Source organism: Callorhinchus milii, unplaced genomic scaffold (genome assembly GCF_018977255.1).
Source record: "Callorhinchus milii isolate IMCB2004 unplaced genomic scaffold, IMCB_Cmil_1.0 Scaffold1, whole genome shotgun sequence".
NCBI lineage: Eukaryota > Metazoa > Chordata > Chondrichthyes > Chimaeriformes > Callorhinchidae > Callorhinchus > Callorhinchus milii.
Window position 1 is genome coordinate 41,406,491 of NW_024704742.1, and position 27,692 is coordinate 41,434,182.

The 27,692-nt window shown below is 40.3% G+C and overlaps 1 protein-coding gene across 1 annotated transcript; it reads left to right on the forward strand.

Moving 5' to 3' along the window:
• Positions 1 to 420: 420 nt before the first annotated feature.
• ncapg (non-SMC condensin I complex, subunit G) lies at positions 421 to 27,692 on the forward strand. The gene is made up of 22 exons (XM_007889028.2): positions 421 to 484; positions 2,610 to 2,730; positions 4,499 to 4,705; positions 5,574 to 5,802; positions 7,278 to 7,423; positions 9,115 to 9,199; positions 9,516 to 9,708; positions 10,046 to 10,195; positions 11,147 to 11,287; positions 11,532 to 11,655; positions 14,572 to 14,661; positions 15,626 to 15,805; positions 17,232 to 17,342; positions 18,970 to 19,089; positions 19,680 to 19,934; positions 20,776 to 20,957; positions 21,492 to 21,666; positions 22,001 to 22,171; positions 23,237 to 23,357; positions 24,796 to 24,903; positions 26,010 to 26,088; positions 26,421 to 27,692. Exons 2-22 carry the CDS (start codon positions 2,620 to 2,622, stop codon positions 26,545 to 26,547), a joined length of 3,105 nt encoding a protein of 1,034 aa, XP_007887219.1. The 5' UTR covers positions 421 to 484; positions 2,610 to 2,619; the 3' UTR covers positions 26,548 to 27,692.

Genomic DNA, 27,692 nt, shown 5'->3' on the forward strand with positions numbered 1-27,692 from the left:
TCGCAGAATATAGTGTGAAGTACAGTGACGATATACTTTGTGGGAGCGAAACGCGGCGGCCAATTGCACACAGCGGTGTCCCCACAAACAGTCGTGGATTGAGCGACCAAATTATTATATGTTTTTAAAAGAGGGGAAAAACATTCCAATCAGAGTCTCGATGAACTGCAATGGATTGCCACCATGTGATCTTATGCCCAGCTCCCACCGTCCACACACTGTCTCTCCCCCTCACCCCCCCCAGTTGGTTAGCTGTTTGGTCCTGATGCTGTGGAGTAAGCGGCTGCTGGAGACCTCACTTCCGGGTACCCGTGCCCTCACCAAGATGGCGGCCGCGCGGGCCGCCGTCCCGGCGCGCTCACGTCTGCCCTCATCGTCGTCAACCCGCGCAAGCGGTTAATCTCGCGAGAAGGGAACAGAGGCGCCCGTTTGAATGCGCGGTCGGTTGGTTCGCGCGCAGCGAGAGAGCGAGAGAGAGGGAGAGGTGAGTGTATATATATATATATCCATATATTCTGTCTTATTCTCTTATTTTATTCTCTCTCTCTATCTATATATATATGTATAGAGAGAGAAAGAGGTAATTTATTATATATATATAGAGAGAAAGAGATGCGTTGTTAGCGTATATACTGTGTATATGGAGAAACAAGAGGGAGATATATATTGATTTTATATATATAGATATATATATATATATATAGAGAGAGAGAGAGAGAGGTGAGATATATATATGTAATATATATAAATATAGAGAGAGGAGTTGTATACAACAACAAGGTCTCAGGGTGGCGCCGCTGATCACGTCACAGTGACACTGAGCCCCAGGGAGAGCGGGAGGTGACCCCCCGGCGCAGGACGGACTTCCCTCAGACATGATCGGAGAAATGGGAAGGGACGGGGCCGAGGCGGAGGGGGTCGTGGGAGACCGCTTTCGGGTGGTAGCGGCTGAAGCTGCGGAGCACGGCCGCCCGGGGTAGGGTGGGGTGGGACGAGGGACGGGCAGGAGGCCAGAGGCAGCGGGTGGAGGGAGTGGGACAAGGCGGGTTGGGGAGATCGGGAGGCGCCGGGGCATGAAGTGATTTGTATGCGAGTGCCAGGATCCTGGAAGTCGGTCCGTTTCTGCAATAGAGAACCAGTGGAATCTGCTGGAGACTGGGGCGATGGGGGTGTGAGTTCAGCGCGGCTGAGGATACGGGCAGTGGAGTTTTGAATTAATTGGATTTGAAGAGTGCTTGAGCTGGGGAAGACCATCCATTGGTATCGGAAAAACCAAGCCGGGAGGTGGCAAATGCATGGATAAGGGTGGCAGCTGTTTTGGATGTGGGGTATAGTCAGAGGCGGACAGTGCAACAGAGTTGGAGGAAAGCGTTCCTGGTCATGGGCAGAGGTGAAGTAGGGAAGGACAGCTGAGATCGAACCTGACGACTCTTGCATGCAGGTTCAGTGGGTCTGAGGGATGGACTGAGGAGGTTAAGGAGGTCAGAGTTGCAGATGGGAAGATGTTGACGGGAGCCAAGGAGAATGGTTTGCAGGCTCAAGGAGCCCCGGTCACAGACGGAGGATGTAATTTGTGATTTTGACGAGTGCTGTTGCCAGGGCAGAAACCAAACTGGAGGGGCTTGAGTAAGGAGTGAAGGAAAGGTTTGAGCGAAGTTGGGTGGCAACATGCATTCCAGGACTTTAGGAGGGCAAGATTGAGCTGGGCCAGTAGTTTACAAAATTTGAAGTACAGAAAGAGAGAAAGAAGAGAACTGCATATATGTATATACAAAATATGATATACAGTGAGAGTTAATTATCTCAATACTTCACAAAGAAAGCATTAGGGTTTTTTCTCTTTTTCTAACCCACCCACTCTCTGTATTTATATCCCACTTTTATATCTGTGTCTCTTTTATTTGGCCGCCCCAAAAATATACAGTCAATTCACTTTACATTATATTCTGTGAAGCGCTTTGAGACGTCTTGAAGACGTGATAAGGCACTATATCAAATGCAAGGATTATTATTGGTCAGCCGTGTGTCTGACACATACATAACATAACATGTAGGACAGAAGTAGGCCATTCGGCCCTTTGAGCCTGCCCCGCCATTCAATCATGGCTGATCTTCTACTCTAATAACCTAACCCTGCCTTATCCCCATATCCCTTAATATCTTTTGCAAACCATCACATTTGCTTAAGAGTATCCAAACCAGACAGAGTCCAGAATTAGGTAAGCACTATGTGTCCCTCCAGAGAGAGGGTGTGCATTCTATTCCAGACATTAGCATTTCCATGTCTAGGATGCGAACATGGACTCTGTCTGGTTTGGATACTCTTAAGCAATGGTGATGGGTTGCATGTGTCAGTCACTAGGCTGACGAAATAAAATTCAGACACAGGTATTACGGTTGGATATAAATAAATGTGTGTATATATATATATATATATGAGCGAGACAGAGAGTAGGGGTGTGTTAGATAGAGAGGAAGAGAGTGAGAAGAAACCTAACGTTTTCTTTGTGAAGTATTGAGATAATTAGCTCATTTAATTCTTAACTGTTAGCATTTTTTATTGCTTTAGTCACTTGCTTCATAGTGTTACAAATCAAAATTGTTTTCAGAGTTTAAACAATGGAGAAGCCGAAAAAACAACTCCAAATCCGTCAGGCCTTTGAAATGGCTCAGAAAGGGCATCAAAATCTCGCAAAGCTGGCAGCAGGTCTTAAAAAAACTTACGATCAGGTAGAGTATATTGAATAAGTCCTGCAAGCAGTAGTCTCATAAAGTGGTCTATTTTAGCTATTATAAATCAGAGGATAATACTGTACAGTGAAAGCTTGACTGCTCTATTTTGCCTGTATTAATTAGGTGCTCTCATTAATGAGTTTGGGCTTTTGGTCGCCATTAGTTTCAAATGACCCCCCCCCCCCACTGAAAATTGATCAGTATAGTGAGTTGCCCTCATCACTGAGATGTCCACGAGATGAGGTTTTCAACCATTTTATGATATGCTGAAAACTCTTACAGCACAAAGGGTTTGATTTCCGTTGTTTCCTTCATTTTTGATGTTGGAGCTCCAAGGTGACATGTTTGACAACGGACTGTTAGAATCGAGCCACCCCTCTGTGGTGGTCTCGGTAGTCTAGTTCCTGAGCCAGGCAGGTTCACAGTACTCCAAGGCATTGCTGATGACAGCCCAACCAGGCTAAACCAAGATAGCCTGCTTGGCAATGGAATATTGGAATTGGGTCAATCCTTGGTAGTCTTGATTCCTACACCAGGCGGATCCACAGTAATCCTGGGAACTAATGATGACAGACCAACTCAGACAGTTGGTCTTATCAGCAGGACTTGGAGGGGCAGACCAGTCACTGGGGGCAGGGATTTATCCTACTCAGCTCTTGTAAACCCTGCAAGCTCAGGCCAAAGTGCTTTCAATGGCCAGCTATGGTTTTGGCTGGTTGGATTTCAGCATTACCCCAAAACAAACTCTGGGGTCCCCAAGCCTTGGCTCTTGCCAGCCTACACCTAATACTCTCCAGAATTAGGTAAACAGAGTGCATTCCTCTAGAGAGAGAGGTCATTTCATTACATGGGAATTTCCATGTGTAGATGGGATGCATGGAACTCTGATTTGGATTCTCTTAAGCATAGTGATGGGTTTCTATCAAAACATCTGGCTGACCGAAAAGAGAATAGTTGGTATGCAGGATGTTGAGGGATATGGTGAAAGTTGCAGGGAAATGGTATTAAGTTGCAGATCAGCTATGATCTAAAAAAAGATATGGTGGAACAGGCTTGATGGGCTGAATGGACTACTTTTGTTTTTATGGTCAAAGTGTATTGTTTTTATGGTCAAACTGTAAGTATATTGATTGGCATTGGTTGGAGAAGGAAAACAAGTTCTGAGTGGAATTATTGAACTGTGGTCAGCAAATTTATACAATAGGATGCAATTATATTTATATACCACATTTAGCATCAGGAGGATGTCTCAAAGTGCTCCAGGCTGCTGGGCACCTGAGTTGGGGTGGGGCCTGGGGAAGGAAAAGATGTCTGAAAATGCAGTAAGAGGTTAAATTGTAACCAAGTAGTCAAATGCTTCTTGAAGGTGTTTAATTATATTTTCAAATTAGTTAGTCATAACTATATGATTCCTTGATAAGGTAATACTTAGAATATTTTTATAAATGTGGCTACATTACCTTCTAAAAGATCTATAAGTATCGGATAAGGTACAAAAGAATCATGTTAAGGACAAACTTACGCAAAATAAGTTGTTTTTATTGGAGATTAAAAGTGGACATGACCCAGATCTTTAATAGATTAAATGGTATTTTGTATGCCTGTAATCAGATTATTTTATTTATGATTTAATTGTTCAGCACAGAAGAACAATTTGACCCTTCGTATCTATGCTGGGAATGTCTGTACTTTAAATTGTTTTAACATTTTCTCTGTGAAAAATAGTGTGTAATTTTTCTATTAATGTTATATATTTCACGTGAAGTTGCAGGAAGAAGATAAAAGTGGATTTCAAGAGGAGTTTGCCAATCTTTTGAAATATCCCATGATTGTTTATAGACGTGAGCCAGCAGTAGAAAGGGTGATTGAGTTTGTTGCAAAGTTTACTACTTCACTCGAGCAAGTGGACGAAGAAAATGATGATCAAGAAGAAGGCCCTTTTATGTCATTCATTTTTAACTTTCTACTTGAGGTATAGTATTACTCCAAATTTAATGAATTTTACAAAAGTAAGCAGTGCAATGATATGTTGCTATTTACAATGCCAAATGGCCAGAAAAATGATTCACTCCACTGTTTTCTTCAAAGAGTTTAGAATAGATAATACAGTAGTAGCAAATTGAACAAATTACAGTGAATTCTAGGATTAGCTGTAATCTTCATTTTTTTAGTATGATTAGGAATGGTGATGAGATAAGTTTGTAGAAATAGGGAACTGAATAAAAAATGATAAACAGAGCAATGGAAGCCCCTTTGTAATTCATATTTGTGGTATTCTTGTAAATGGTTTCAATGTATTTTCGCCCTTGAGTCCTGGCTTGCAATGAGCTTTTAATTGTGTGGCCCTGGAGTCAACAAATGGGGTAAAATTATGTTAATTCTTTTTAGTGTCGTAGCAGCTGTCAGAATACATCTGGAAAGTCTTCAGAGTGGATCTTTTGTGGTCTGAGGACCTGATGTGATGGGTCTGCAGTTTTATGAAATGCAAAAAGTAATGTATCCATGTATGGAACATTTTATGACAGTTACACTGGAACAGAGGGGATTAACAAGAACAACAAATTGCATTTTTACATATCTGTTGGCAGATGACCAGGTGTTGTAAATTGTGAAGAGAGGTAAAAAATACAAGGAGACCTAGACAGGTTAAGCAAATGGGCAGAACTATGGCAGATGGGGTTCAACATTTCAAAATGGGACAGAACATTAGTGTTTGGGAGGATGTTCTAAATGGGAGGGGTAAATTAGAAGACACATCTACAGGTTCAAGTTAATACTTGAGAAAGATCAGCACATGGTTGGTTTTGAGCTGATCACGTTTCTTTATGTTTTGACGACAGTCTCACGAGGCATGTAGCCATTCTGTTCGATTCCGTGCCTGTCAGCTCATCAACAAGCTTCTTGTTAGTATGGCAGAAAATGCGCAGATTGATGATGAACTGTACGACCGTATTTACGAAGCCATGCTGATACGACTGAAAGACAAATTTCCAAATGTGCGAATACAAGCTGTGCTTGCTATGGCCAGGCTTCAGGACCCCAGCGATAACGATTGTCCTGTCATTAATGGTATGAGTTGTAAATGAACATTTTTTAAACTTTGTATCTTTTATAAGTTTATGAATATGTACTTTAAAGAACATTGCGTAAATTGTTATTCTGAGATTAATTTGCTGAATTGTTTTAAATACAACTTTTTAATGAAAATGATTAAGTTAGATTAACTGTGGTGTGTATGTGCACTGTATGTGTAAACAAAATGTATATGTAGAACAAAACAAATGCTTTTCAAGAATTAAGATTGTAAGCACCAATTTTGCTGATGATTTTTAAAAAATAATTACTTGGGATGCTAGGTATATTTCTTTACTGTATTAAATCTTTAGATGCACCAGTATGGGAGCAAAGAGCAATATTATTCCTACATGTGCCCCCAAATCATTTCATTTAGTAGTTAGTTGTAATCAGATTGTCTGCAGCTGTGAGTGGTCTGTGATGGAGCAGATCATGTTAAGATGGGAACAATTTCAAATAGTTCTTTTAACATGTTCATGTGTTGTTTTAGAAAGGTTGTCTCAAAAAAACTATTTTATTAAATACAATGTACTGTTAGTAGTGAACTGCTCATGACCCAACTGTGCAGCGCCTTGGGACGTCCTCCTGACGTGAAAGGCGCTCTATAAATGGAATCTTGTTGTTGTTGTTGTTCCTCAGTATATGGTTCCAGAACAAGTCTTTTGATATCGAACATAAGCATACGAGGCACATGTGCTCCATGGATGGCATAGAACTTGTCATGGGAAGCAGAAAGAGATCTAGGGGTGTTAGTTTACTCGTTGCTCGCCATGGCAAAACTGTGTGAGGCAGTAATAAATAAGGGAAACTGGATGCTGGACTAAATGCCAAATCAGTTCATATTTCCAAAAATCATACTTAAATTGCAGTGTTCTCTGGTCAGGCTGGAGCTGGATGGAGTACAGAGTGCAGTTCAGTGACTCAACATTAGGCAGCTTCCCGGTTCGTAGAAGCAACAACAATAAATTGCATTTATATAGTCCCTCCTCACACAAGGTTGTGTCCCAGAGCACTTGCAATGCAAATGAGAATTATCCCGAATGTTAGAGGAAAGAGCTATGAGCAACGATTAGCCAAGTTAGGCTCTTCATCTTGAAAAAAGATCTCTCCAAAGGGCATATTAGATTTTAGATTGGGGTTGAGAAAAACAACAATTATACCTCGGCAGTAGAGTAAGAGGCAGAGATTCAGGATAACAAAAAGCAGAGATATTTATTTACCTGGAAGATAATTAATGACTGGAACAGATTACATGAAGGCCAGGATGCGGATTTGTTTAAGAAACAGCTTGATACTATGATAAGAGGACAGTAGGGAAGATGAGATCAAATAAACTGAAGAGCATTTTCCATCCAAATTTTGTTGTTGACAGTGATCTGGTCTACTCATACAAGTTCTTCTGTGAAGTTGAAAGGTAACTTCTAGAATAAATCTTGATAACCATTAACAGCCCACAATTTGTCTTTTAGCGTATATGCATTTAATTGAATGCGACACAAATCCAGAGGTGAGACGAGCAGTGTTGTCCTGCATTGGTCCATCAGCCAAAACCCTTCCTAAGATTATTGGGCGCACTATGGATGTTAAAGAAAATGTCAGGAAACTGGCTTACCAGGTAGGTAATAAGGATGTAGTTACTAGTTACTCCTTGAAAGTTGCAAAATGTCCCGTTCTATTTTGATCAGAATTAGTTATTTATTTATAAACTGTAGGAACAGTTTATAAACAAATGGTTTACAGATTACAACATAAACAGCCAGCAGATATTGTTTGTTGAAAAAAAAATTAGAATCGTATTGTAATTGTAACAGATAAAGTTCCTGTCTGTCTGTAGCCTGGTCATGATAAAGGCTGAAGACAGAATTAGACTGAATCTGAAGCTTGATGCAAAGCACTGGAGTAAAAATCATTCAAACCTCTATCTTATCAACTATAATAATATAATAATCCTTGCATTTGATATAGCCTTATAACGTCTTTGAGATGTACTAAAGAGCTTCACACTGTAAAGTGAATTGACTGTATATTTTGTGGGCGAAACGCGGCAGCTAATTGCGCACAGCAGTGTTATTTTATTATTGTGGAACATATGATTGGGAATTATTGAGATTATAATAGGGGTTCGCGATTGGAGTGTGGACCCTGACACATACTTACCAAAATATCTAATCCTCATCTTTACATGTCCTGTTTCTGAAAGTTAAACAAACAATGTTTTAACCTTCAGGAATGAGCCCTGTCAGGATAAGGATACAGTACAATACAGATTTTTAAAGCGTCTTTCAGGTCAGAAGTGTGTCCCAAAGCGCATAAAAATAGGATAATATCTGATTTTACTTCACATTTTTTTCAATGCAAGTAGCCAGAAGCTTTAATGTTTAATGTCTGATTTATATAATACATGAAAAGCAAAACACCTACACTATCCAGGCTTGCTAGCAGATTGTAATTGGTTAGCACAGACTGTCTTTAGTTAGTTATCATTATGTACCATTTTACAATTTGTCAGTTTGGATGGCATTATCAGTTGCTGTTGTCGTGGTTTATTTTTACTGTTACCTTGCATACAATTTGTATGTAAGTTTGACACTTACATACAAATCGTACAGGGTTGTACTGCAGCCAACCCCTCCCCACCAAAAAAATTGCACTTTTCTGTTTTAGCAATTTTTTGATTTTCAAAAACTAAAGAGATTAAGGGATATGGGGATAGGGCGGTTAAATGGAATTAGATTAGAAGATCAGCCATGATCTTATTAAATGGCGGGGCAGGCTTGAGGGGCCGAATGGCCTACTCCTATTTCTTATGTTCTTATCTTTTCATTTTTTAATATTTAGATAGATACTGAATATTTTTAGTTAGAATTTTTACCTCAAATGGTGTTTAAAATGGTGGAGTCCTGAAGCTTAGTGGTTAGAGCACTCGCCTCGCAAGCAAGAGGACATAGGTTCGATTCCCGGGCTGGACGAAACGTTGGACAAGTTTCCTTACTCCACACGCCTCTTTACCTAGGAGTAAGTAGGAACCCGTTAGTTAGTCAATTGGCAGATTGCTTTGCTGGAGGTAATAATGCCTTAAAAAAAAATTTGGTCACTCAATCCTCAACTATTTGTGGAACACTGCTGTGCGCAATTAGCTACCGCGTTTCGCAAGAAAATATACAATCAATTCACTTTACGGTATCCTCTGTGAAGCACTTTGAGACATCACAAATACGTGATAAGGTGCTATATCAAATACAAGGATCATTATAAAATCTTTTATTGGGTAATGTAGCAAACTTTTAAGGTTTGTTTTCACTTTAGATCTTGGCAGAGAAGATACACATAAAGGCCTTTTCCATTGCACAAAGAGTAAAACTGCTGGAGCAGGGCTTGAATGACCGATCAGGTAAGATATGTACATGTAGCTTTGCTTTTAACAAACATGATACACACATACTGCAGGTTTGAGCAACCCTCTTACAACATGCCTGCAAAAAAACTAGGAAATTTGATAAATTGACATTGTGCTTTGAGTGTAGCACAAATGATGAAATATTGTTAACCAATAACAAATTGCATTTATTTAGCACCCTTAACACAGGGTAGCGTCTAAGAGCCTAAAGCGTTTACTATTTTTCTTTTACAAAGACGTTTAGAATAATTTCAAGACTTTTGTGCCTTGTCAAATCTATTGACTTTATTAATGTAATTTGTATTTATAGATGCTGTTAAAGAAATCGTACAGAAAAAACTGTTGCAGGCCTGGCTTCATTCAATGGAGGGCAATGTTTTAGACTTACTTCATCGCCTGGATGTTGAAAACTGTGTTGACGTTGCTGTGTCTGTACTTAATGCCACGTTTGCCCTATCCTCCATCAAGGATCTGGCAGAAAACTGTCACAAACTAGATAATAGGTGAGGTTGCTTTTTATTTTCACTTGTTAATGAATACGATTGAGCTCTTATAAAGCTAATTGGTTTGGCAGGAAATGTTGCACAGGACCAAGCTTTTCTGTTAATCAATTATGATTTCCACTTGAAGCATTATCTCAATCTTACCGTGTTAATCCTGATTATTTTGTAATTTCTGTTTCTCTTGGCAGAACTTTTTCTTAAGACAAACTTTTTCTATGCTGTGCATTTTGTGAAACTACAAAGTACATGTACTAAGATTTATAAAAAAATAAAGAAACAATATACAGTGGACAGGCACTGAGCAGCTACCTTACAAAATTGTGTCTTTATTCTTCAGAAAGGTTATTTCAGCGGAGAATCTAACATGTGAGAATGCTTTGTACTGGAGATGCCTCTGTCAGTTTATGAAGTCAAAGGGAGATGAAGGAGAAGAAGCTTTGGAAAAACTTTTGCCTGAAGCAGCCATTTATGCTGCATATCTCCTGAGGTATAGTTTTTAAAATGATTCATTTTAAATGTGCTGCTGATTACTATCAGTGACCAATGTGATATCTTAGAATACAACCCTTGCATTCTGTATTGCATGGGATTCAAGATTTTCGGTCCATTTCCATAATAGTTGATTTGATTAGTTGTGTCTCACAACCAACACAACCGAAACCCTCGTTCACACCTTTGTCACTTCCTGGCTGGACTATTCCAATGCCGTCCTCATTGGTCTCCCTGGCTCTACCATACACAAAATCCCAATTCATTCAAAACTCTGTACCCCCATCATACCAGTCCTTGCCAGGCTCCACTGGCTCCCAATTACTGAACGGATCTATTTCAAGATCCTGTCACTTGTTTTCAAATCCCTTCATGCTCTCCCAACTCCCTACCTATCCGATCTGCTTACCTCCCACTCCATCACCGCACTGCCTCCGCTCGGCTGGCTTCAGCCTCCTTTTTGTCCCTTGTGCCCTCCGCTCCGCAATCTGTGACCATGCCTTCAACCACCCAGCCCCCAAACTGGAATTCTCCCTCAATCCTTCCGCCTTGCCCTCTCCTTTGTGAAAGGCTCAGGTTGAGAGTTGGAACCCATATAGTCTACGATGATACTCCAGTGTAGTGCTGGGAGTATGCTGCATTATTGGAGGTGCCTTTCTTCAGATGAGATATTAAGCATATATCTGCCTGCCCAAGATGTTAAAGATCCCATGTCACTATTCAAAGAGAATTTAGTTTATTTCAGTGTCCTGACCAAGACTCCCTCAAATAAAGTTGATCACTGGTTCTGTTTGTGGGACATTGCTTTGAGCAAACTCTCTGCTATGTGCGATCCCAAAGTACACTCAGTGACACCACTGTACAGAATATCCTGTGAGGCGCTTTGAGATGCCATAACAACGTGATATGGCGTTATATCAAATTAAAGGTTGATTATTATTTTATCTAGGTACCTGAAAAACCTTCCTGTTCTAATGGAATCCCAGAGGGTTAATTTTGAACGGATTGAAGAATTAATGAAGAACGAATTTATCAGCCAACAGCTCATCATCCTTGTTGGTTGCCTGGATACATCAGAAGAGGGTGGCAGGTATGTTCCATTGATATAGTTTCTTTAATTGTTACAAATGTAGCATAGCTTCACATTTCCCTTCATGCTTTTTGATTTTACATGGGAACGCTATCTTTGTAGGACACGTATTGTTCAGCATGGTTACCCAATGAATAGTGTGCCTTAATTAACACTTCTGTGTGGATGCATTCGGTTGACCCTCACTTATTCCAAGCAAATGGATTATATCCCCCATATTCAAACTTTTTTCTCTGTTTTATAGAAAGTGGCTTCTATCTATGTTGCAAGAAATTCTGGTGCTGCCAAACACACCAAACTCTCTTGTTGCATTACTGATAGAACAATTGCTGCTAATTCAAAAGGATGAAGACAGAAGGATTCGGCTGGTAAGAGAGTACATTTTGGGGAATATTATTATAGTTCGGTGCAATTTTGTATTTATTAATATTAGAAGGAGCAATACTAGTCACTTCGTATCAACTTTTTTGGGACCTCGTATCAATTTGTTTACTGTTGTTGGTTTTGATTTGCTCAACTCAATGTTTCATTAGTGTTATTTTTTCTGGACTTCTAAACTTAATAATTGTCATTTCCTAGCAAAGAATTAAAGGCCTGCATCAGGTCACCTCACCCTCTGTACTTTTATTTTTATAAAGGAATCTACATTTCTGAGAAAATTCTTACTTTCATGGGAGATTCACTTTAGTTTAGTGACCGTATTTATAGTTGAACAGAGTAGTCAATTTGCACACATCTCACGTGTGTGAAGTAAATTACCAATTTTATCTACAGGATTTGGACCTGCACACTAGGACAAAACTCCCTTTTTTTCAAATAGTGTCTTTAATAGAGCATATTTAACTTTGACTTGAAAAGACAAGATGGGACAGATTAATTTAATGGCTCATTTGAAGGATGACACCTCCAATGATGCCAGGCTTTCTGAACTGCATTGGAGTGTCAGCCGAGATTATGAGTTGAACCCAAGATCTTCTGACTTGGAGACATTCGTGCTGCTAACTGAGCTAAGATGACACCTCTGTGTGATATACTTTTAGTGCTGTTCTAAACTTTTTTTTCACAACCTTGAATGTCGGTCCTTTTGTCCTGCCTTGGCATCTCTGAAAGCTGTTATGGGTTTACTTTCACCTGTTACACATCATGTTTAATTTCCTTACACCATCAAGTGCTTCATTACAGAAAAAATATCAATTTGGAGGGAGGCCCAGGTTGCTCGACTACATCATTTCTTAGTAAAGGATTGAATGAGACATAGAAAAAACTTAATCGTGATAATCGTTGTATTTGTTATAGTGCCTTACCACGTCATTGAGATGTTTCAGAGTGCTTCACAGAATATACTGTAAAGTGAATTGACTATATTTTGTGGACAAGACAGGCTTAGACAATTGCACACATCACACGAGCAGCCGTGGATTGAGTGACCAAATTTTTTTTTTTTGGAGGGATTATTAAGCAATCTGACAATTGACTAACAATCAGGTTCAACACAACAACATCAAAATTACATTTATAGAGCGCCTTTCACGTCGGGAGGACGTCCCAAAGCGCTGAACAGTCAGCTGTCGGGGCCCGAGCATGGGGGAGGGGTGGTGTAGGGGTGAGGGAAGGCAGAGAGGTGGGACAGAGACCAAAGGCACTGTCGAAGAGAAGGGTCTTCAGACCGGCCTTGAAGGAGGCAAGGGAGGAAGCGAGGCAAAGGGACTGTGGGATGGAGTTCCAGAGTGAGGGGCAGAGAGGCTGAAAGCCCGGGCACCGATGGTAGGGAGGGGTGGGTGGAAGACATGGAGCAGACCGGAGCCTGATGAACGGAGGGAGCGGGCAGGTTGGTAGGGAGTCAGCAGTTCAGAGAGGTAGGAGGGGGCGAAGCCATGGATGGCCTTAAAGGTGAGGACGAGGATCTTGAACTCGATCCTCTGGGGGATGGGGAGCCAGTGGAGTCGGGCGAGGGTGGGAGTGATGGGGTCGCGGAGCCTGGTGCGGGACAGTACATGAGCTGCAGAGTTTTGGATGATCTGCAGCTTGTGAAGGGAAGAGTTGGGAAGGCCAATGAGAAGGGAGTTCCCGTAATCGAGCCTTGAGGTGATGAATGCGTGGGTGAGGATTTCAGGATTTCTGAGGGTTGAGGCAGTGGCGGTGTCTGGCAATGTTGCGGAGGTGGTGGTAGGCAGTGCCAGTTATGGCGCGGATATGGGGGAGAAAGGACAGTTCAGGATCAAACTAAACACCCAGGTTCCTGACTGGTTTAGTGAGGTTGAGTGTGCAGCCGTGGAGGCTGATGCTGCCAGTGCTTGAGTTACGGAGGCGGTGGCGCGAGCCAATCAGGAGCGCCTCGGTCTTACTGACGTTGAGTTGGAGAAAGTTGGTCCTCGTCCAGGACTTGATGTCGGACAGGCAGTCGGTCAGGACGTCAGTAGTCCTGGAGTTCAGGGTGGAGTCAGAGAGGTGGAGTTGGGTGTCATCCGTATACATGTGGAAGTTAACCCCATGTCTGCGGATGACATCATCAAGGGGGAGCATGTAGAGGGTGAAGAGGAGGGGACCGAGGACAGAGCCCTGAGGAACACTGCACGAGACAGTGCGGGGGCTGGAGGAGAAGCCGTTTGCCGCGACGAAGTGGAGGCGGTGTGAAAGGTAGGACCTGAACCAGTCAAGGACAGAACTTTGAAGATTGAGGTGGGAGGAGAGGCGGTGGAGGAGGATTGAGTGGTCCACGGTGTCAAAGGTGGCGGAGAGGTCGAGGAGGAGGCAGAGGGAGCCCTGGTCACACATGGTCAGGATGTCGTTTGTGACCTTGACCAGAGCAGTTTCCATGCTGTGGGCAACACGGAAACCCGGTTGGAGGGGTTCATGGAGGGAGTGAGAGGAGAGGAAAGAGCAAAGCTGGGAGGTAACAGCTCTCTCAAGGACCTTGGAGAGGAAAGGGAGATTGGAGATGGGCCGGTAGCTAGATAGCTGTGATGGGTGGAGGGAAGGTTTTTTCAAGGTGGGGGCGTTCCTCTTACAGCTAGGTAAACAGGTGTGTGGAGTAAGGAAACTTGTCTCAGGTTTTGCCCTGCCCAGCAATTGAACCCAGGTCCTCGCTTATGAGGCGAGTGCTCTATCCAATATGCTACAGGACTCTATAGCTCCACATTTAGGAGCTTCTTGCCTTTTTGTAAGGAGTCTTGACAGAAAGGAGGGAAGAAATAGTAACCATAGTTTTATATATCGACTTTTAGAATAGAACTGAATTGTATACATATTTGGGCAGGTTTAAATTTAGATTTTAATTTGTACAGGTTGCAGAAATAATATCGGATGTTCGAGAGCCAATTGTTAGTGTTGATGTACCAATTAATGCTGATGAGCAAAGAAAGCGACAAGTTAAGGTAATTTTTTTTATTTTGAAGGAAGGAATCATAATGCATGCTTTGGAACATATGAAAAACTTTAAAACAAAGTGGTGTATTTTTGAACAACATTTTTCTCGTTGTGTTTATGTACAACTTACGTTTTTACATGCACCACCATATTTGGGAATGAATTAGTCCTGAAATACCCATCTGCAGGTTTCATGAATCTTAAAATGTTATGCAGAGTTAACTTATTTCTCCCTTCACCAAAGAATATGCTTTTGGAGATAACTAAAATTTCTAAATAATTTGATTTAGTTACAGTTTCTGAAGAACTGATCTGTTTTTTCAATTATGTAAGCACAGGAATCCCCTCAATTTCTTATTGTAATGCAAATTTAAATCTAGGGCTAATGGCTATTACAAATAAAGGATAACTAATTTTTCATTTGCTTAGTCTTATAATATCACCAAGTGACACAATCAACTTCATGTATCTTAATTATGTGTCCTTATCTCACTTTAGAAAGTTTGCATGCCAAGGAAAGGCAAACAATTGCTGCAATAACACTGAAGTCCATGTTGCTGCAGGTTTAACCTATTCCCAAGCTAAAGGCTAAGGAAATACTTGTAAAGGTAGACAAGTTGAACTATTATAAAGAAAAACATAATTAGATTGGAAGATCTACAATAGAATCTCACTAATCCAGTCACTCAAGGGACTGGGCAAAAGTTGATACCGCGTTTGAAGCGGAGGAGGGCACTGTAGCGGCGACAATCAATGACCGTTGTCCTGAATAGTGAGATGCCCGGTTTACTGAAGCTGACAGACCTTTTAACATTGACCATGAAAGAGACTGAAAATATGCCCGCAATTGTGAGGTGGCTGGATTATCGAGGTGACCGCAAACTGGGTTTTCTACTGTAGTGAAGAAAGTAGAATACTAAAATGTTACACTGATTTGGGTATAACAGATGCTTTCTGGCTTTGGTATTGTAGCTTGCTGATGTCAAAGTTCAATTGATTGAAGCAAAGCAAGCATTGGAGGAGAGCATAGCTTGCCAAGACTTCACTCGTGCTTCAGAGCTGAAGAAAAACATTGAAGAATTAGAAAATCGCAAGATGGAATTAGTGAAAGAAGCTGAACAGCCAGAAATCAAAGAAGTTCGCATTGAAAAGGTAATTTAAAAAAAATTGCAATTTGCAGCATTTTACCATATCGCTTAATCTTCCCATATCAACCTGTCTCCCCCTCTGCTCAGCGGGCTCCAGCCTGCTTCACGTAGCCCGCACGGCCTGCCCCACTATCGGTAGTCGGGCCTTCAGCCTCTCCGCCCCCACAATTTGGACCTCCACCTCACAGTCCCTTCGCCTCGCTCCCTCCTTGCCTTCTTCAAGGCACGTCTCAAGACCCTCTTCTCGAACTGCACTTTCGGACACCCTCCTACCATCCCTGCCCTCAACCCTCCCTAATCCCAACCTCCCTGGCTCGGGTCCAAATCCCTGACTGTCCAGCGCCTTGGGAAGTCCGCCCGGCGTGAAACAACAGCAACAAAATTACATTTGTAAAGCGCCTTTCACTTCAGGAGGACGTTCCAAGGCGCAGAACAGTTGGGGACCAGGACCCGAGTGTGGGGGGGGCAGGGTTTGGATGAGGGAGGTTAGAGAGGTAAGAGGGCGGCTGAAGGCACGGTCGAAAAGGAGGTCTTGAGTCGTGTTTTGAAGGAGGCAAGAGAGGGAGCAAGGCAAAGGAATTGTGGAATGGAGTTCCAAAGGGTGGGGGCAGAAAGGCTGAAAGCCCGGCCATCAACAGTAGGGCAGGTCGAGCGGGGTAATGGAGCAGGCTGGAGTCTGCTGAACGGAGGGAGCGGATGTTGTTTGTCACCTTGACCAGAGCAGTTTACATTCTGTGAGCAGCATGGAAACTCGATTGGAGGGGCTCGTGAAGGGAGTGGTAGGCGAGGAAGGAGCGAAGCTGACAAGCAATAACTCTTTCAAGGACCTTGGAAAGAAAAGGGAGGTTGGAGATGGGCCAGGAGTTAAAAAGCAGGGGATGGGTCCAGGGATGTTTTTTTCAAGATGGGGTGATTATAGCTGTTTTTAGACAGGTGGGAACGATGCCAGATGATAAGGAGAGAATGATGGTGTCGGAAAGTAGAGGGGTGAGGAGGTAGAGCTGGGAGATAAGGCGAGGGGTGGGGATGGGGTCAAGGGAGCAGATGGTGTTTCATGCTGGATATGGTGGTGATGAAAGAGGAGGGGGAGACAGGTTCGAAGATATGGAGGGAGGGATGGGTAGGGGTCAGAGTGTGGAGAAGAATGGCGGTTGGGAGAGTGGAGGCAGCTGAATGGATCCCCTCGGTTTTGGACTCAAGGAAATTCAGCATCTCCTCACAGTCAGAGTTTGAGGAGAGAATGAGTGAGGTGTGGGAGGGTGAACGGAGAAGCTAGTTGGTGGTGGCTAGGAAAGGCACTATACAAATATTATTTTGTATTGTATTTGCACTTCCCAGTATCTGTCTCCCTTTTAAAAATTCCAATCAATCCTTTACACATTTTTTTATGTTGAAGAAATATTTCACTTGCACTGCTTTATTTCTTACAGGATGATCCAGAAACGATGCTAAAATGCCTGACGATATGTTGCGGGCTTCTTAAACAGATGGCTATTACAAAGGGAATAAACTCAACTATGAATGGTATCGCTGAGTCTTTGGTATGCTAATTCACTAATGTTTCACCTATAATCTTCATTTTTTGGCTGTTAAAAAGTATATAGATAAAGACGGAAGTTATCTCATTATTTGAAAAGAGAGTGATCAGTTACCGTAACATCTGTCGTGAGGAAAATGCTTAAGAGCATTATATGGTATGCTATCAGTGTATTGGAGGAGGACACAGTTGGAAATATTTAGCAAATTTTCTGATATCAAGCTGTGTGTGGCAGGTTAGTAATAAAGGATTATATAATATTAGCATTCAAGAAGATCTGAGACAATTAAGCAGATGGACCAAGCACCAGGACTACAAACAAGACTCAAAATACTGCCTAGCCTTAGACATTTAGTCTTGAAATTTAAGATTGAGTAGAAATTCTTCAATTCAGTTTATTCAAATTGTGCACAATTTTATAAAATTCAGTCTTACTAAATGTAATAATTTTCAAAAATTCAGTTTGGTCTTAAATTTTAATTCAAAATACTATTTAAGGTAACACTGGGTGGAATTTCAGGCCTTTAAAGTTCCCAAGTGTTTGTAACTAAACTATTTTCTTTCACATTAGTAATGACAACTTGGCTATAAAGAAATGATGTGTCAAATTGTGCGATGTTAATTTCAATGCCGGTATAACATTATTTGCTAGATAAATTTGTTCCAACAATTTTTGCAAAGTATGTTTCAAATTATATGTGCTCATTTTCGTGCCCAAATTGTTTAAATCTGTGATTTAATTTGGAAACTCTATTGTGATCTGGTGGTGTAAAAACCTACAAGATGAAAAAGACTAGTTAGCACTTGTACCTCAGCTAGTGTACGCTCTCCAGTTTAGAAGAGCATTCGAAAATGTGGAAGCTGCCAGTGGTCAAACCAGGAATCTTGCTGAAATTTCAGTTTTACATTGAGAAAAAGTAATGTATTAATTTTTAATATATAAATTGAGAGGATTACTATTTTTAATCAGTTTTGGGGAATAATCTTGCATCATCTTTAACATAGAATTATGTAAATGATTCACAGGTCATTGCTGTCAAGTGTAGTGACTATGTAGATTAAATAAAATTAACTTCATGGCTATTTGCGCACATTGTGTGAAAATTGGCTGCTGCATTTTTCTACAAAATAGTCATCACACTTTACAGCATATCCTGTGAAGTGCTTTCAGATGTCCACCTGACATGAAAGGTGCTATATCAGATGTAAGGATTGCAGCAATTTGTGCAATCCAAAAATGTCCTGCAAACAAGTGCTGCCGGAGGAATAATGACAAGAAACTGGGAGAAATTCTCTTTTTCAGTTGTGTCTTTGGATCTTTAATGTCTACGTTAACAGACAAACAGGACCTTGGTTAATGTCTCATCCAAAGGACAGCACTTCCAACATTGCAGCAACAACAACAACAATAAAATTACATTTGTAAAGAGCCTTTTACGTCGGGAGGACGTCCCAAGGTGCTGAAAGTAGGCTTGCAAAACTGGAGTAGGCTCCAGGTTGTAAGCTCAAAAGCTCCAATGTGGGCTTGAACCAACCTTGTGACTCAGTGACTGGAGTGCTAAAGACCGAGCCAAGCAGGCACATTGAAGGGATTTTGTTTTTATAAATATGGAACTTTCTTTTGCTTTCAGATACTTCCAGGCATTGCAAATATTAATCCTGCTGTACGAAACATGGCAGTACTCTGTTTAGGTTCATCTGCACTGCAAAACAAAGAATTTGCTGTTCAACACCTGCCACTGCTATTACAGGTAATTAATATACATAGTATAATATAGCAAAACTAATATAGCTTGTCATGGTATGCAGGGTATCCCTCTGGTAATGTGGTGTCTGGAGTCCATAAAATAAGAACCATAAAATAATGGGTTCAGAAAAGAAAATGTCCTTCCTTCTCAGATAGTAAGCCTGACAGTCACTGCAGCTGCTCTCCCGAGCGTTTCTAACATTGGAAATACTTGCAAGAATGGTTGCCAGAATGCCCAGCATCTTGTTCGCATTTGTAGGAAGCTGGAAGTGTACTGAGCCGATGAGGTTACCTGTGGATTAAGTGTGAGATCTTTGAATCTGATTGGTTTAGATTGACACGAGGCAGAGAGTGTAACCAGTAGATCATCAAAGGTAGCATCTTGTCAGTTTCCAATATAAACTGAAATGTTTTTAATTTTGTGGTCTACATGTCAACTTAAGCTAAATGCAGTTAATGGCCATGTGTCTGGAATGGGTCAACAGAACAGGAGTGCCTCATACCTGTCTTTGTCATTTTGTGACTATCCATTTTAATGCGAAGCAGAACTTATTAAAACAGAACTATTGTAACTTGCTTTTGTATCTTTTAAAGATTGCACAACTTGATGAGGCCAAGGTGAAGATCAGTGCATTGGAGGCAGTATTCGATATTCTGCAGGTATTTGGGATTGAGGCTTTCAAACCCAGAAATGATAAACTGCAAGAAACACCAAGTGAAGAACTAGAGAATGAAAATGAAAAATCAAAAGCAGAGGAAGGAGTTGAAGAAGAATCAAAAGAACCTGAAGTGGAAACTGATACAGTCAACAGTATTCTCACACTGCTCACAGGATATTTGGACAGTGAGGTACATGTTACTGAATGCAAATCAGATTCTGCATAATTGAAAGAAACTGTTCATCTGGCAATTTGTGGGACTTTGTTATTTGCAAAATAGCTCCTGTCTTTGCTAACTGCATCCCCCCCACCCCCAATGTTATGTACTACACTTCCAAAATGGACCCAAACATTTTTTAAAAAAATGGTGGAACTGTAATGCTATTTGTGTATGACTATTTAAAAATAGCAAATTCACATTGGAATTATAACCTGTTAAGGCTACCAGGATAGGAAGAGGGGACAAACCTGGAACCTTATAAGCAAATCGTGCTCAACTTCCTTTGTTTGAAGAATTTTTATTTTTTTTTTGAAAATATTTTTGAAGAATAATAATCATTGCATTTAAAATAGCGCCTTCCACTTTGGGAGGACGTCTCAAAGCGCTTCACATGATTGACTGTAAATTATAATGACTGTATTTGTAGGCACCCATTCTATACACAGCAATGTCCCACAAACAGACAGCCATGGAGTGAATGGCAGTATTATTATTTATTTTATGGCCATCTGATCAGGCACACTGTTTAGTGCCTCCAATAATGCAACACTTTCACTGTATTGGAGTGTTGGCCTAGATTGTGTAATCTAACTCCCAATGTGGAGCTTAAACCCACAACCTTCTGTCTCACAAGCAAGATTTCTGCCAATTGAGCCAAGCGAACATCAGCTTATTTTTTGTAAATTCATGATACACTAACAATGTAAACTCTACAACAGCAAGAAGGAAATTAAATACTTGCCTTCTTTGAGTGTTTCAAGAGGTGGAATACATTTTGTGTTTAATCTTGAAAATATTCTTTGCATTTTAGACAACTGATCTCAGGACTGTAGCTGCTGAAGGCTTAGCAAAAATGCTTTTTGCGGGAAGGCTTGTTAGTCCCAAACTGCTTTCTCGCCTTATTTTGTTATGGTACAACCCTGTGACTGAAGAGGACACTCGCCTTCGACATTGCCTGGGAGTTTTCTTCCCTTTATATGCATATGCTAAAAGGTTTGGACTTTAATATTATTTTAAGAGTTCTTTCTAACTTCTAGAAACATAAATGTGAAGTAAGTGTAAGATTTGTTGAGGTTTGTTTCAGGGAAGATGAGGTGAATGTAGGCGTGAATTTACACACCTTGAATAATATTTTTGAAAAGAAAAATATCTAACTGACTAAACACTCTGGGATGCTATCCGGCTTGAAGGGTGCTATTTAAATGCAAATTATTGTTGTAGTTGAAATGCAATGTGCAGTTTCACTCTCTTGCATTGAATGTATTAAAATCAATCATTACATTTTAATGGGGATTTGGGAAACTATTAAAAAAGGATAGTGTTAGAAATTTGAAAGACATTCTGGAGCTGGATATCTCTTGGGCTTGTAGTGCAATCTTCAATTATTAATCTACTGCTGTACAAAACATTTAATCTCAGAATTTGAAACTCTCTTCCGTACAAAGGTGTTGCATTTAGCTAGAATTTGTTTTTTGTTTAAATAAAAATATAACCAAGATTGAAGGCTTGTAACCATGTTTCTTGCAGGACAAACCAAGAATGCTTTCTGGAAGCTTTTCTACCCACTCTGAGGACCCTGTTCTATGCACCAGCTTCTTCCCCTTTAGCTGATGTTAATGCAGTTAATGTGGCAGAACTTTTGGTGGATTTGATGAGATCCAATCCAGTTAATTCACAAGACAAACAAATACAGGATTACCAGGTGGGGAATACTCCTTAACACAAGTTTATATATAGTTTGGACCCTTTTTTGGAGACGAAACGAAATGTGTTACACTGACCTTTTACCAAGTGGAACAAAACACATTCTGTTTTCACATTCTCTGTTTCACCCCAGCAATTTTTGAACTCCTTTGATGCAGAACCTATGCAGTGGTGCATGTTCTGTATTTAAATTATAACTATTTTCTCCATTTGCTTCAAACTACATGGTCTTCTTTGCAAACTTAGACAAGATCATGGGGATCTTGAATGAATTAGTTTATTTTATATATATTGCTTGTTTTTTCTTAAGAATCGTGTTTCATTTCACTTAGGAGTTCACACTACATGATAGTCTGGCTGTGAAGATTTGCATGGAAGTGTTGAAGGATCCAAACTCGCCAGATATTCGAACTTTGGTTAAGACTCTGAGTTGTCTTGAACTCAGTGTAGGAACATCACCGTGCACACAACACCTGCGAATTCTCCTGGATCAGATAATTGAGGTCAGACTCTTTCATTTTGTATTTTGTATCAGATAAAATTGGTCATTCACTTCATTTAGGTGTCAGTCTAACTCAATTGGTAGCACTCTTATGTCTGATTTGGAAGATCTGGGTTCAAGCCCCCTGTTAGCACTTTAAACTTACATAATTAACTGATACTCCAATACAGTGGAGGGGTGCCTTGCATTGTTGCTGGTATTGTCTTCAGCTGAGACATGACATTGAGGTCCTGTCTGCCTGTTCAGTGGACATTAAAGGCTCCATGGCACTATCCAAAAGGAAAAGTGGGTTTCTCCCGGTGTCTTGGCCAACAATCCCTTGGATCATTGAATAACACAATGCTAACCTAGAGGATAGATATCAAGCCTTCAACATAGGTGTAAGTACTCGGATTGTTTTTTGCAGTGGAAAGAAGCTGTTTCTATTAAACACACATTGTGGAGTCCTGTAGCTCAGTGGTTAGAGCACTCACCTTGCAAGCCAGAGACCTGGGTTTGATTCCCGGCAGAGCGAAACATTGGGCAAGTTTCCTTACTCCACACGCCTAATAATAATCCCTCAAGAAAAAAAACCCAATAAAATTGGTCACTTCAATCCATGACTGTTTGGGACACTGCTGTGCGCAATTGGCTGCCGCTTTTTGCCCACAAATATGCAGTCAATTCACTTTACAATATATTCTGTGAAGCGCTTTGAGACGTCTAGAAGATGTGAAAAGCGCTATATCAAATGCAAGGATTATTATATTATTGTTGATGTCACTGCACTGGAGCTGGGGAGGATTTTTTTCATCTGGTGTTGTCTGTAATACTTGTATTTAAATTTTTTCATCAGAATTACTTTCATGCATATCTGGAAAATATAAGACCACTTTTGAGCAATCTAAGCATTGTGTGTATCTGGTTATGAAGTTTAAATTGAGATGATTGATAACTATTTGATCAAAATATTAAAGCTATGATTAGAATTTCATATTACTCGGGTATCTACAGTTGGAGATGATGCGCTTTATTTTCTGTGTTTGGATCAGTTAACATATATACTTGGTCTGTCTCTCTACTATAGGAAATAAAGGACAAAGTAAGTCAAAGAGTTATTGAGAAAGTCAAGAATTGCTTAAATGGAGGATCTCGAGAAATGGAGAAGAGAAAATGTGACACTGCAGTAAAGCAAGCAAATCACAATGGTAAGGGTATGATCTCTTTCACACAATCACTTTTATAAGTACTAAGAATCCAAGTGGGTAATGGACATTTTTAGCCTTCCTGGGAAGACCTATTTAAAAACAAGTTTTAGCCTCCCACATGTCTAAAATACACCAGTATAAAGCTTCTAAAATGTTGTAAGTAACTTTTTAACAGTAATATTAGCCATACAGAGATTTTAAAATAAATCCTTTCAGTAACACCTTAAATGTAATTTTTTTTAATCTAATGTACCCATATCAAATGCAAGGATTATTTTCAATCTCTATTAGACTATTTCTAACTACAGATTAATGCCAGGGAATATCAATTGGCCTAGAAGCTGCTCTTCTCAGGCTGGTCTATAGGCTTCTGTCTGAAGGACACATATAGACAGAGTTCCAAAATTGTGGTATTTATTCAAACAATGGTGATCTGAGTGAGCCCACGAATTACTAAGGAATCTCACCGATATCATTGGTTCTGCAGTGAGTGTTTTGAGTAATGATGGCAATGCATATTGGAGGCCCATGTGCTTTCAGTAAACAACAGGCTGGATTTTGTTCTCATGAGGTGCCATATATCTATTGATATGAGATTGTGCAATATGGTAAGGCTCAAGGGAAACCCACCTGATTGCATTCATCGATTTCCATGAAGCATGTAGGTATAGATTAAAAGATACAAAGGGCACCTGTCCCAATTGTTGATTCAAATCAGTATCTGGGGTTGTGGTGGACACTGAACTTTGCTTGGACATTGTTCTTCGGGTTTACGCTGATAATTTTGGAGCAACGTTTTCAAAATCAAAGCAGCAAGAATGTAATGCAATATACATTTATATAGTGCCTTTTATGAGCGAGATGATGCTCAACACAGCTGGCTGGGCAGAGGAGAGGGCAGAACTGAAGAGCGTAGCAGAGGGGAGGAGACTGGCTGAGGGGACTGAAAGCAAGGTCATAAAGATAATTCTTGAGGCAAGCTTTGAGAGTGGGGGCAAGTCGGTAGGCACTCTAGGTGGGATAGGAATATAAACCGTGTAGATAAGAATCTGTTTAAAGTGAAAACTTGTAGAATAAAGAAAGGTAGTGTATACACAAACAAAACATAGGTAGAATGCAAGATGACCGTATGGAGGAAGTAATAAGCAAATTAATAAAATGTTTTCAGTATTGTTCCACACAACAGGAAGAAAGGGACCTAGGAACTCAATTGTGTTGCTGTTCAGATTTCATTTCCAGCCCAGGCCTCACCCATGTACTTAAATAACCCAGCTGGGAGAATAGATTTTCTCTCACACTGAGGGTGTGCACTGTACAAGTGAAATATAAAATGCAATACCAGTTTATAAATTAAGAATCAAATTTTTTTGAATTAAAAATTTCATGCAATCTTCACAACTCAAATAGTCCTGTAAATATTATACTCTTTTATTCACAGCTGAAGAAAATTCTCCGATTACTCTGAATTCAGATGTTTCAGAGGTACAAAGTAATGAAACTGGAAAAGGCAAAGCAGCAAAAGAACTGAGCAAGTCCACCAAAAAAGGTTTTTTAATTTCTATTTTTCACATCCTGTGGATGCCAATAATAGGCAATATATCAAAAAATAGAATGTGTTTACATAGGACCCAATACTGTCTTTTACTCAATTCTTCTATTACTATTAGTTACATCGCTGGACAGCTCCTTTGTGACACTTTTTGTATGACTGTAGTTGGTGGTGCTGTTAAATAGTACACTTTACCACTTCTGGCTCCTAATATCAGCACTATGCACTCTCAGCTCTGGTTTGACCAGGTTAGTTGGGAGTGTAAAGTTGCCCTTTTTTGCCTCAACCTTAGAAGTGCATGTATTGCAGAAGTTGTTCTTTGATTCTCAGATCACCACAGGCTACCTACCTTGTCAACCTGTGGTTCACGCAATCCCCTGGCTTTCAAATCGGCATTAATAGCACATTTCCCAGTGACCATTTCAATGGGAACCATTGGCATTTGACACAATGGAACTGACTGGCCTTCTTCCCTGTGGTTTAAAAAAAATCTATGCTTCTTCTCTGCCTTCCTCTATTGCATGACTTTTCAGAATGTGAAAACTTCACAGACTGAAATTAAGATCTCAAAGTAACCAACTATTCCATTGGAATACACAACTATTTATATAATGTCTTTCACATCGGAAAGTAGTCTCAAAGCGCTTCACACAACTGACTGAGAGCCCTCGGTAAGTTTGGAGGGAAAAAGGTGACAAAGGTTGAAAGAAAGTACTTAAGGTAGGTTTTAAAAGGGGAGAGGTAACTTGAACACAAGTCTGAAGATCTTGAATTCGATTCCCTGGGGGACGAGAACCAAATGGAGCTGAGCCTGGATGGGGGAAGATAGGCTCTATCCAGCCTGGAGCAGGAGAGGACGTGAGCTGCAAATGTGTAGCTTGTGTAGACGGAGCTGGGCAGTTTGACAAGTCGGATGTTCGAAGAGACAAGCCTGGGCATGATTGACATTGTCAATGAGGGTTTGGCAGCCCAGTGGAAGAATAAATAGAAAGGTAGAATATTTCTGCACAGGAGAAATTTGCTCCATCTATTTCTATTGTACAAATATTATCTTAGAACAGCTTGATTAAAGTGGATTTGTGTGTCTTGTGTTTTCTCTTTAGGACGAGGTAAACCTTCAACAACCAAGACTGTAACCAAAAGCCGAAGAACAAGGAGAGCAGCTGGTTCCTTAGATGATAGGTAAGTATAGTTAGCCAGTGCCCTGTGAATTGAAACTTCTGGAGTTTCTATTCCTAAAATTGATTGACTCGCTGTCGTGGTGGAGTTAGCTAATCTTACATCAATAAGTGCTGAGCTCCTGCTCTTGGTTCCTGTCTAGTATGTCTTGTATCTCCAACAATGTAGTGTTTCCCCATTACTGCTCTGGAGTGTAAGCCTCCACTGAGCTGATGGGCCCCATCTACATGGGACTTGGAAAAAAAGTAAGTGGTTGGTATGTTAGCACTCCATGATTTTATTGCATTGTTTTCTGCTTTTCTGAATTCTTTATTTGATATTTGCTTGTATTTCAGTGATGCCCGAGACTTTGTAACTCCAACTTCTGAAGTTGTAAAAAGACCTTCAAGACGAGCAAAAACAGTTGCACTGGAGAAAACCAAAATGAACCTGTCTGAACTGCTGAACAAAGAGGCTAATTGATCTCAGAATTTAATTCACTAAACTCAATCTATTATGTAGTCTTGATAATCAAACATTTTGGCAAATTCTCTCAATTTGCATGCTTTTCTATAGGCCACTTACTTATCTTGTCAATTTCTGTTTTAGATACTGTTAGTTATTTGAGGAAGAAAAATTAAGTCCATGTTTTTATTTCACCTTTTCCTGCTGTAAAGTAGATGCTCTCATACTTTTAGTTAATATTAAGTGATGACTTCAGTTGGATATAGTATATTGCTGTGTCATACATCTCTGCTACGGCCTTTTTGACATAAGTGAAGAATGTTCATCTTGTGTTGATAACGAGGTTTTAGGTGGGTGATGCTGGTAACGCCTGTTTGGTTTTTAAAATTTCCTTAACATTAGCCCCCCACTCAACATTTTAATGGGTACCTGTATGAGCTGTAAGGGTCCATTAAATGAATTAAATGGCTTGATAATTAGTATCATTCCTGATATTTATCATTTGAAAATTGCAATGCTAGGTTTATAAAGTAGCCCCTGACTTTCAGGAATGCTTACTTTTTTTTACTTAAAGCAGCTGTCACCTTATTATTTATGGGGCAGTACCCATTACTCTAGCTGAGTAATTTTACATGTTCACTTATTGTTTAAAGCTTGCACCAAAAGGTGCCTGGACTTACCTTCTATCAAAGGGTTTCTTCTATTGGCCAGCAATTTTATTTCAGGTAAAGATGTAATTATTAAATTATAATTGTTTGTTCAGTCGAGTATCTGACACACACGGAACTCAAAAGTATCCAAGCACTGAGATTCACATTTGGACACCACATTGTATGGAATGTGTGATTCTCTCTCTCCCAGGAGGATCTTGCCCTACTTACCTAATTTCTAGGAAGTATTGGTTGCAAATTGATGAGACTCCAGGCATGGGTTCCCCAGAAAGTGTGCTGGGATACTGCTGGATTTTAACCAGCTAAATTATAAGCTTCCTGCTGCCTTCCAGCTAGGACCACCCTATACATTAGGCATTTGCTTACTTTCATTACAAGGTTTGTATGTTAGTTATTAATCAGTGTGTGCAACTTTTTATACTTTGGATTTCAATAAATATTGCAAATTTGCTCTTGGTGCATGAACATTTTTGAGGATTAAAGCAATTGGAG

What these genes read in the sequence shown, in the direction of transcription:
- ncapg (XM_007889028.2), top strand. Translation starts at nt 2,620, where the DNA reads ATGGAGAAGCCGAAAAAACAACTCCAAATCCGTCAGGCCTTTGAAATG. An exon ending in GGGCTTGAATGACCGATCAG is followed by an intron (nt 9,200 to 9,515) that starts GTAAGATATGTA and finishes TTGTATTTATAG; the next exon opens with ATGCTGTTAAAGAAATCGTA. An exon ending in AAAGAAAGCGACAAGTTAAG is followed by an intron (nt 14,662 to 15,625) that starts GTAATTTTTTTT and finishes TTGGTATTGTAG; the next exon opens with CTTGCTGATGTCAAAGTTCA.